The sequence below is a fragment of the Hyaena hyaena genome, unplaced genomic scaffold, assembly GCF_003009895.1.
Source record: "Hyaena hyaena isolate Hyena2069 unplaced genomic scaffold, ASM300989v1 scaffold_215, whole genome shotgun sequence".
Taxonomy (NCBI): Eukaryota; Metazoa; Chordata; class Mammalia; order Carnivora; family Hyaenidae; genus Hyaena; species Hyaena hyaena.
The window spans coordinates 335,261-347,320 of NW_024080846.1; the positions used below are offsets into that span (position 1 = coordinate 335,261).

The 12,060-nt window shown below is 35.3% G+C and overlaps 1 protein-coding gene across 4 annotated transcripts in view; it reads right to left on the reverse strand.

Moving 5' to 3' along the window:
• The window catches only part of ADAM32 (ADAM metallopeptidase domain 32), a 144,279-nt gene that overhangs the window by 77,864 nt on the left and 54,355 nt on the right, over window positions 1-12,060 (reverse strand). For all 4 annotated transcript variants that reach the window (XM_039242496.1, XM_039242497.1, XM_039242499.1 and 1 more), the window contains exon 10: window positions 2,256-2,337. In XM_039242496.1, the coding sequence (XP_039098427.1) occupies window positions 2,256-2,337 (82 nt within the window). The remainder of the gene's footprint in view (window positions 1-2,255; window positions 2,338-12,060) is intronic.

Genomic DNA, 12,060 nt, shown 5'->3' on the forward strand with positions numbered 1-12,060 from the left:
TAGGAAAGGATTCCAGAAAAAGGAAGATGAGATTTAATTTTCTATGGCAGTTGACTTCACCCATAGAAGGTAAAGAAGTGAGGGAAGATTAAGCATCTCCCTTAGACCCTGATGCCTAAAAGATTCTATTTTGACCATCAAAGCTTTACTAGCATAACAATATATTTATTTCTTTATCCAAGAGTTAATATTATTTATATTTTCTCATTATACTATTTATTAATTTAATTTTTAAATTAACCTATATGCAAAGTATAAAAGTTTTATAGAATAAATTATAAATTTTATAAATCTTGAAAATGGACATAAGAAGTGTTCAACTATTTTAATCTCTTATTTTTCATAGCAAGTAATCAATAGACATTGCCTAAGGTAAGTCAATATAATACAAATAATAAATTGTGAATAAAAATATAAATGTTACTAAAATATCATGTAATAATATGTATTATGTATTTATTATATACGTATAACTATAAAGCACATATATAATGTGTAATGATGTATAATTATTATATAAAATGTTTATGTATTTTAATAATATATGGTAATATATAGTAACACACTGTAATAATATATCTTATATAATAATATTATATACTATGTATAAATATATGTATACTATATATAAGTATGTACTATATATTATATGCTAGATATAAATATATACCATATATACTATATATATTTATAAATATGTAAACATATACTATATATTATAAAGAGCTGAATATATATTATTTTATGTAAATATATATGTCTATTATATAAAAATATATTTATAATATATACCATGTATTATAAATATAGCATGTAGTAATATATTTTAACAAATATATATTGTTAAAATAATAAAAATATAAGAATATATACATGACAGAGAGTGGACTAAATATATCAAAGATAATATTACCATCATTGCCTAAAGTTTATAAATCAAAAAAAGGGTAAGAGCATATTTACTATAAAAAATAAATTTAGGGGAGCCTGGGTGGATCAGTCAGTTAACTCTCTGACATCAGTTCAAGTCATGTTCTCAATGGTTTATGGGTTCGAGCCCTGCACTGGGTTCTGTGCTGACAGTGCAGAGCCTGGAGTCTGCTTCAGGTTCTGTGTATATGTCTGTCTGTCTCTCTCTGCTCGTCCCCCACTTATGTTCTCTCTCAAAATAAATAAACTTAAACAAATTTTTAGTACTTAAATTTGTTTTTTAAATAAATGAATAAGGTGGGAAAATTGCTCAACAAATTACTTCACCTTTCAATAATGCATTGAATTGCATTAATAATTTGTTTCCATACATAAAATATTTATAAATACTATATATATTGAAAATAGACATAAAAGTTTCTTTTAAATACTTTTGGAGGTTTGAAACATTTTAAAGAATTTTTATCATACTTTTTGTTTAATCATTTGTTTTCATTTTTTTAAGACAAGGTGTATTTTTTTTAAGTTTATTTATTCATTTTGACAGAGAGAGAGACAGAGACAGAGAGCTAGAGTAGGGAGGAGCAGAGACAGAGGGAGTGAGATAATCCTAAGCAGGCTCCATCCACACTGTCAGTGCCAAGCCTGAGATGGGGCTCAAACTCACCAACCATGAGATTATGACCGGAGCTGAAATCAAGAATTGGACACTTAACCAATTGAGCCATCCAGGCACCCCTCATTTGCTTTTATTTTGAAGCTATTTTATTAGAAAACTATTTGTCCAATTTTATGTCTACAGGCAAAAATCTATTTGGGTTATAAACGTTTTTTAAAGATAATTCTTCATGAGGTACTATTCTATATAGTGAGGAATGCATGTATATTGATGATATTTCTATCTACTTCAACTTCCAAAATAATTACAATATAAGATATTCTTCTACAAAATACTATTCTATCTACACACTTCGAATTTTTAACAGTAGTAGAAAGTTAAGTGTAATCTCTAAATGCAAATATAAATGTAAACTATAAAACTTTTGGTATAATGTTGAATGATATCTTTAATGTCTATTTATTTTTGAGAGAGAGAGACAGAGTACACATGGGGAAGGGCAGAGAGACAGGGAGACACAGAATCCGAAGCAGGCTCTAGGCTCTGAGCTGTCAGCACAGAGCCGGATGTGGGGTTCAAACTCACACACTACAAGATCATGATCTGAGCCAGTCAGACACTCTACCAACTGAGCCACCCAGGCACTTGGAGTGATTTTTAAATGTATAAATACTTTTTTAATAGTAAGATAAAAATCATTACATACCATAGCAATTCCAGCAGAATAAGGGGTAACACACATCTTTCCAGGAACTGCTGCCCCCACATAATCTGGATAATTTCTATAGCTAAATAAATAAGTGTACATTTATAATTAATTCTGACAAACAATTCAAAAGTCAGAAATCCTGCTAATAATTTGTAGTCCATAAAATCCTAGTCTGAAAGCAAACTGAGGTACAATCTCTCCATACATCCTTATTGTTTCAAATTTGGAAGACATTCTTAATGATATCAAGCACATTATATTTCTAAAATATGTTCAATGGAGAAAAGTTTTTAATGGCTTTATTGTTCTCATCAGACTTGGTTAGGATTACTTTTGATCAAAAGAATTTTGCTGAGTGAAAATAAAAGCCTAGAACTTCATTATTTCAAATACTAAAAAGAAATGATCATTACATAACATGATAGATGTGCTTATTACCACTACAGTGGCAATCATAACATATAAATGCATTTTATTAACATGTTGTATACTTATATTTACAGTGTTATGTAACATACAAATATACTTGAATAAAAAATTTTTAAATAAGTAAACTAAATTTTTTAAATCTGTGTTCAAAAAAGGATAAAAAATAGCATTAAAGACATGATATACTATGATATAAAGCTAACACTATGTGAGAAATATCTGTATACTAATGGAATACTAAGAGATCTGTATACTGTTAGAACTATATACTACAGAACACTGATGAAAGCAATTAAAGAAGTCCTAAGTAAATGGAGGATGTACCAAGTTCATTGATTGGAAGACTCAGTAATTATTAAGCTGTCAGTTCTTCCTAAACTACTGAACAGATTCTATACAGTTCCAATCAACATTTCAGCAAAATATTTTATAGCAACTGAGAAGCTGAATCTAACACTTATGAAGAAAGGCAAAAACTCAGAATAACCAAAATGATTTAAAAAATATTTTAATGTTTAGTTTTGAAAGAGAGAGAGAGAGGCAGACTGCAAGTGAGGGAGGGGCAGAAAGAGAGGGAGAGATGGGATCAGAAGCAGACTCTAGACTCTGAGCGGTCAGCACCGAGCCCATAAGGTTTGAACCCATGAACCTTGAGATCATGACCTGAGCCAAAGTCAGACACTTAACCAACTGAACCACTCAGGCACCCCACCAAAATGATTTTTAAAAAGAACAATACTTTTGGAGAACTTATACTACTTTATTTAAATAGTTTTTTTTTTTAATGTTTTTATTTATTTCTAGGAGAGAGAGAGACAGCCTGAGCAGGGGAGGGTCAGAGAGAGAGGGAGTCACAGACTGAAACAGGCTCCAGGCTCTGAGCTGGCAGTCAGCACAGAGCCCGACGCGGGGCTCGAACCCACAAACCGCGAGATCATGACCTAAGCGAAAGTCGGACGCTTAACCGACTAAGCCACCCAGGCGCCCCTATTTAAATAGTTTTTATAAAGCTATGGTAATCAAGGCAGTTCATAAAAAGATAGAACAAAAATAGACTCATACATATAAAGTCAAATGATATTTTACAAAAGTGTAAAAGCAATTGAATGGAGAAACTATACTCTTTTCAAGAATTGGTGCTGAATAATTAATTATTCATATGCAAAAAAATGGTCTCTTCCATACCTCATAATATATATAATAATTAACTCAAAATGAGTAACAAATCTAAATAAGAAAAACTTAAAACTATATGGCTTCTAGAAAAAGACATAGTAGAGATATTTGTAACCCTGGGTGAGGTAAATATATTTTTAGGTACAACATCAAAAGAATGATTCACACAATTAAAAATTGGTAAATTATAAATTCATCAAAATCTGCCTTTTAAAATATACTGTTAAGAAAATTAAAAGACAACCCACAGCCAGAAAATATTTTTAAATCATATATATTATAAAGGACATTTATCTGAATGCTTAAAGAACACTTAAAACTCAATAGTAAGAGCTGGTCCAAAAAGTGACACAGGAAGATCCTGATCTCACCTCCGTTGTGGACACACAAAATCCACACCTATTTATATAGCAATTCCTCCTGAAAAAGAACTGAGGGCTAACTGAGCAGCTTCTATACAACAAAAGATAGAAAGACGAGAGAAAATGGCAAGACAGAAGAGAACCCCACCTCCAACACTGCGAATGGCAATGAGGAGGTACAGTACTGAGAGACCAGAAGATAATTCTGCCCTGGGGCTCAGATAAAAAAGCTGCAGTTAAAAGAGCAACTAATACATAAAAGAGCCTGCCCTAGAAATCCACCAAATGGCAGGGGAGTTGCTGGAACTCTCTGCGCACTGGAGGGACTAGCAAGTGCAATGGTTTACACTCTGCCTTCAAACTTAATAATGCAGATGAAAGCAGGGTCTGGGAGCCATAGCCAGCCTGTAAGCACCAGGCCTCTAGGCCACTCCCAGATGCCCTGAAGCACAGAATATAAAGCACAGTATATAAAAGATCCAGCCTCAGAATTCCACCAAACCAGGTTGGGGGTGAGGTTGGAAGGCAGCTGCTAGAACTCTCTCCAGGACAAGGGAGCTGTGAATGCGATAGTTTCTGTTCCCCTTCCACGTTGATAATGGGAATGGAAGCAAGGTACAGGTGGCCTGGCCAGCTTATCACCTCATTGAGCCCTGCCAATCCCAGCTGTTCCTCTGGGATGCCCCTGGCCATTGCTCTCTGCAGCCCCAGCCATCAGAACAATCCAGGCCCAGGACACTGTAGCTTCAGTCAGCTGGCAAGGGTACTCCCAGCACAGAACAGTCCAGGACCTCCAACTGACACCTGCTTCAGCTCTGGCTGAAGAAAGAAAATATTAACCAATATAAAGGGAGAAATAGACAGTAATGCAATAATAGTAGGGGACTTCAGTACCCCATTTACATCAATTGATAGATCATCTGCATATAAAACCAATAAGGAAAATAATACCTTTGAATAACACATTAGACCTGATAGACTTAACAGATATATACAGTATATTCCATACAAAAACAGCAGAATATACATTATTTTCAAGCGTATATGGAACATGCTCCAGCACAGATCATATTAGGACACAAAATAAGATCTCAATAAATTTAAAAACACTGAAACTGTATCATGCATCTTTTCTAACCATAACAATATATAAAACCAGAAATCAATTACAAGAAAAAAATCAGAAAAATGAAACACGTTGAGGCTAAACAACATGCTACTAAACCAATAGGTCAATAAAGAAATCAAAGAGGAAATTAAAATAAAAAATACATGGAGACAGATGAAAATGTAAAACACAATGGCCCAGGGGCCCCTGGGTGGCTAAATCAGTTAAGCATCCAACTCTTGGTTTCAGCTCAGGTCATGATCTCACAGTTTTGTGAGTTTCAGTGTAGAGCCTGTTTGGGAGTCTCTGTTTCCCTCTCTCTCTGCCCCTCCCCCACTTGTGCTCTCTCAAAATAAATAAATAAACTTTATTAAAATTTATTTATTTAGTGCCCTAAATCCATGGCACTCAGAGAAAGCAATACTAAGAGGAAAACTGATGGTGATACAGGCCCATCTCAAAACAACAGCAGCAACAACAACAACGAGAAAAATCTCAGTCTAACTTTACACCTAAAAGGAACTAGAAAAAGAACAAGCCCAAAATTAGTAGAAGGAAGGAAACAATAAATATCAGAGCAGAAATAAATTAAAAAGAGGCTAAAAAAATCAATAGAAAAGAGTGAAACAAAGAGCTGGTTCTCTGAAGATAAAATTGATAAACTTACAGTCTGTTTCAAGTCACTTTTTGTTTTCTCTTTTAATTTTTTTGACCCATTGTTTTTTCAGCTGCATTTGTTTAAACTCCATACATTTGTGAATTTTCCAGTTTTCTTCTTTTATTGACTTCTGGTTTCATACAATTGTGATCAAAAAAAATACCAGATATGCTTTAAATCTTCTTAAATATATTAAGACTTCTTTTGTGGCCTACTGTATGATCTATCCTGGATAATGTTCTATGTGTGTTTGAGAAGAATGTGCATTCTGTTGGCTTTAGATATAATGTTCTGTATATCAAGTCCATATGATCTAATATGTTGTTTAAGGCCAATGTTTCCTTTTTGATTTTGTCTGGTTGCATTCCTTCACTTTCAGTGTCTATGATTCCTTACAAAGTGAGAACATTGTAGGCACTGCAGAAATGTGTCTTGTTTTTTTTATCAAGTTAGCCACTCCATCTTTTTTGAAGAAGTTAGCTCATTTACATGAAAAGCAATCACAGAAAGTTCCCAACAATAGGTATATTCTTATTGCCACTTTATTGTTTTATGGCTGCTTTGCAACTGCCCTGTTCATTTCTTCTTCTCTTGCTCTCTTCTTTTTTGATTTGATGACTGTCTATAATGTATGCTTACATTCATTTTATGTTATCTTTTGTATGCATACTACAGGTTTTACCTTTGTGGTTATCATGAGGCTTACATAAAATAAATTATATTAAGGTGATAAAAACTTAACTTTGAACACATTCTAATGCTCTACATTTTTACTCCCTTCACCCCCATGTTTTGTTATGATGTCACAATTTATATCTTTTTATCTTGTGTATATTTTAAAAATTATTGTAGTTACAATTGTGTTTACTACTTTGTCTTTAAACTTTCTTGCTAGCTTTATAAGTGGTGAACCCACTCCATTTACAACATTAGATTAATCTGGATTTTACTATTAATTTACCTTTACCAATGACATTTATACTTCCATGTGTTTTCTTGTTACTAATCAGTGTCCATCTCATTTCAGCTTAAACATATGTTTTTAGCATTTCTTATAATACTGGTCTAGTGGTGATGACATCCTTTAGGTTTCGCTTGTTGGAAAACTCTATGTCTCCTTCAACTTTTCTAAGTACAGTATTCTTAAACATTGTTTTTCTTTCAGCACTTCAAATGTATCATGCAACTCCCTCCTGGCCTGGAAAGTTTCTGTGAAAAATCTGTTAATAGTGTTATGGGGTTTCCTTATGTAACAATTTAAGGGCTTTTTTTTTTTCTTACTACATTTAAGATTCCCTCTTCTTTAACTTTTGACAATTTGATTTTAATGTGTCTTGGTGTGAGTCTCTTTGGCTTTGTCTTATTTGGTACTCTATGGAATTACCAGATCTGGATGTCTATTTCCTTCCTGAGGTTAGGGAAGTTTTCAGCCATTATTTCTTCACCTAAGTTTTCTACTCTTTTCTCCTTCTGATATGCCTGTGATGGGAATGCTGGTCTGCTTGACATTCTCCCATAAGTCCCTTAAGCTATTTTTACTTTTTCTTCTTTTTTTTTTTTTTTTCTATTTGCTGCTTTGACTGGGTGAACTCCACTGACCTTTTAGTTCACTGATCCTTTCTTCTACTTCATCTAATATGCTGTTGAACCTTTCTAATATCTTTTTCATTAAGTAGCTCTATGATTTCTATTTTGTACTTCCTTACATTTTCTGTCTCTGTTGAAATTCTAACCTTGTCCATATACTCCTGAGCTCAAACAGCATCTTTAAGACCATTATTTTGAGGTCTTTATCAGGTAAATCACTTATAACCATTTCATTAAGATCTTTTTTTGTTTGTTTTTTTTTTTTTTAATGTTTTATTTATTTCTAGGAGAGAGAGAGACAGCATGAGCAGGGGAGGGTCAGAGAGAGAGGGAGTCACAGACTCTGAAACAGGCTCCAGGCTCTGAGCTGGCAGTCAGCACAGAGCCCGACGCGGGGCTCGAACCCACGAACCGCGAGATCATGACCTAAGCGAAAGTCGGACGCTTAACCGACTAAGCCACCCAGGCGCCCCAAGATCTTTTTTTGAATGAACAAATCAAGAGACTATAGATGCTGGTGAGGATGTGGAGAAATGGGCACCCTCCTACCCTGTCGGTGGGAATGTAAACTGGTGTAGACAGTGTGGAGGTTCATAAAAAAATTAAAAACAGAACTCCCCTATGACCCAGCAATAGAACTGCTAGGAATTGGCCCAAGGGATACAAAAGTGCTGATGCATAGGGGCACATGTACCCCAATGTTCATAGCAGCACTTTCAACAATAGCCACAACATGGAAAGAGCCTAAGTGTCCATCAACTGATGAATGAATGCAGAAGATGTGGTTTATCTATACAACGGAATACTACATGGCAATGGGAAGGAATGAAATCTGGCCATTTGTAGCAACGTGGATGGAACTCAAGGGTATGATGCTAAGTGAAGTAAGTCAGGCAGAGAAGGACAGATACCATATGTTTTCACTCATAAGTGGAACAGGAGAAACTTAACAGAGGACCATGGCGGAGGGGAAGGGGAAAAAATAGTTGGGGAGAGAAAGGGAGTCAAACCATCAGAGACTCTTGAATACTGAGAACAAACTGAGGCCTGATGGGGGTGGAGGAAAGGGGAAGGGGGGTGATGGGCATGGAGGAGGGCACTTGTTGGGATGAGCACTGGGTGTTATATGGAAACTAACTTGACAATATAAAAGAAAAAAAAGACCTTTTTTTTGAAATTGTATCTTCGTCTTTCATTTGCAACATATCCCTGTTTTCTATTTTCCTTGACTGTGTTAGTTTGTATGCATTAGATAAATGAGTTACTTTTCTCAATCTTAAAGGAATGACTTTGTTTTGGATATAAAGGTTATCATTCAACCTTATCCTACTTCTGATAGTCTCTCAAACCTTTGTGATTCTCCAAGCAATCTTTATTTTTAAAATATTTTTTAAAAATCCCAGGGCACCTGGGTGGCTCAGTCAGTTAAGAATCCTACTTTGGCTCAGGTCATGATCTTGCAGTTCACAAGTTCAAGCCCTGGGTTGGGCTCTGTGCTGACAGCTCAGAGTCTGGAACCTACTTTAGTGTCTGTGTTTCCCTCTCTTTCTGCCCCACCTCCACTCGCACTCTATCTCTTTCAAAAATAAACATTAAAAAATTTTTTCAAGGTCCCAGGACTTGATGGTATGCCAAGACCTGTCATTGTCCCAAATGGGAGGATCTCAGTCAGCATCTAGATTCAGGCTGACTAAAAGCCAGACACTAGGGCAGAAGTCTTTAATGTATGCAAATGTACCTCTTTCAGGAGAAGATTGGGAGACTGGTATTTTGGTCTATTCCTTCTGTGCTGGGCCCTAGGGCAATAGCCAGTTAAGAACCATTTCTTGGGGCGCCGGGGTGGCTCAGTCGGTTGAGCATCTGACTTTGGCTCAGGTCATGATCATACAGTTTGTAGGTTCAAGCCCTGCGTCAGGCTCTGTGCTGACAGCTCAGAGCCTGGAGCCTGTTTCAGATTCTGTGTCTCCCTCTCTCTCTGCCCCTCCCCACTTGTGCTCTGCCTCTCTCTGTCTCAAAAATAAATAAAACAAAAAATTAAAAAAAAAAAGAACCATTTCTTTATTTGTAACCACCCCTTTGCCATGTGAACACAAGCCTCACTGGCCACCAAAGCCAGGCTACCAAAGGATGTATCCTGTGAGCAGCAGTCTCTAAGTTTAGGGCACCAGACACATACACAAGCTCCTCTGTTGGAGACAACAAAGATCTGGGGCAAGACAGAGGAAGGGCATGAAGATGGCACCTGCTAGCCTCACCAGTCTTTGAAGAGGATTATAGTCAGTCTCTAGATGTGTGTTTAATTCAATGCGTGTTTAGCTATGTGGCCCTCAGGCCACAGCTTAGAAGATAACTAATAGGCCTCTTTCACAGAAAGACTGGAGGTGCATTTGAGTTTCTAGTCTCTGTACTGTGCCCAGTGGGGTATAGCCAGTTAAGAACTATTTCTCCACGAGCTACAGTCCTTTAGGACCCATGAAAGTAAACCCAATAACCACTAGAGCCAGATGATCAGCAGGTATCTCTTGAGTAGCAACCATAAAAACTGTGGCACCAAATGAGTGCACAAGCTCTCTTTGAGAGATTCTAGCAACCCAGAGTAATGCAGAAAGAAAGCACAAAGATGGCACCTACTGGCCTCTGTCTTTGGAGACTAATTCATTAGGCCCTTAGTTGTGTGTTAAATTCCCTCTTTCAAAAGAAGATTGGGCATTTCTGTCTACTATCTCTGTTCTAGGCCTTGTGAGGTAGTAGCCTCAGAGTCTGATGAGTCCTTAAGAACCATTTCCCAATTCCCTATAGCTTGTAGGTCTTAGGATGCAAACCCTATTGGCTTTCAGGTCTAGAAGTTTTGTGGGCTTGCCTCTTAAGTGCAGGTCTTAAAAGCTGGTTGCTTGATATAAGATTTAAACCATTCGTTCCTCAGAAAGAATCTCAGAGCTATGAGTTTCCCCAAAATATGAGTCACTATTTATGGTGAGATTGTGTCTCCGCCTCTCTTGTTTCAATATGGGTTTTTTCTTGTTCACCTAATGTGTAGCAGTAGCTCAGCTAGTTTTTTCTTCAGAAAAAAATCTTTCCATATGTTGCTGTACATTTAGTGTGTCTATTTTTTAATTTGCATTCTTCTAATGATTAGTAATGATAAATATTTCTTCATGTGCTTATTGGGCACTTGTATATTTTAGCTAGAGAAATGTCTATTTAAGTCATTTGCCCATTCTTAACTAGATTGTCTTTTTCCTGTTGTGTTCTTGGAGTTCCTTATATATTCTGGATATTAAACACTTATCAAATATATGATTTAAAATATTTTCTCTTTTCCCAGGTTGGTTTTCCATTCCGTTCTTTTTTTGTGCAAGCATAATTAACATACAGTCTTCTATTAGTTTCAGGTATATAATACGATGATCCAATAACTCTATACATTTCTCAGTACTCATCCAACAAACTGTACCGTTAATCCCCTTTATCTATTTTACCTAGCTATTCACCCACTTCCTTTCTTGCAGGCATCAGTTTGTTCTCTGTACTTAAAAGTCCATTTTTTAGGCTTTTTTCTTTATTTTTTGTTTTGTTTCTTAAATTCCATATATGAGTGATCATATGGAATTCATCCTTCTCTACCTGACTTATTTCACTTAGCATTTTACTCTCTAGGTTGATTCATGTTGTTGCAAATGGCAAGATTTCATTCTTTTTATGGCTAAATAATATTCCACTATATATCTACATATACCATCCACTCATCTATCAGTGAATTAGTGTTTTTGGTTTTTTGGGGGTAAATATCCAATAGTGAAAATATTGGATCATACGGCAATTTTTAAAACTTTTTTTGAGGAAACTTCATACTGTTTTCCACAGTGGCTTCAACAGTTTATATTTCCACCTAAAGTACATTTAGGTTTCTTTTTCTTCACATCTTCACCAACATTTGTTATTTCTTGTCTTTTTTATTTTAGTCATTCTGATAGGTGTGAGGTAATACGTGGTTTTGATTTGCATTTCCCTGATGATTAGTGATGTTGAGCATCTTTTCACATGTCAGTTGGTTATCTGTATGTCTTCTTTGGGAAAATGTCTAGTCAAGTCTTCTGTCCATTTTTAACCAGATTATTTGTTTTGTTGCTGTGGAGTTATATAAGTTCTTTACATATTTTAGATAGTATAACCCCTTATCAGATATGTCATTTGTAAATATCTTCTCCCATTCAGTAGGTTGCCTTTTTGTTTTGCTGATGGTTTCTTTCACTGTTGCAGAAGATTTTTATTATTAGTCCCAATAATTTAATTTTGTTTTTGTTTCCTTTACCAGAAGACACATTTAGAAAAATGTTTCTATGGCTGATGTTAAAATAATTACTGTCTATGTTTTCTTCTAGGAGTTTTATGGCTTCAGGTCTGAAATTCAGGACTTTGATCCATTTTTAATTTATTTTTGTGTATGATATAAAATATTGTCCAATCTCATTCATTTAAATG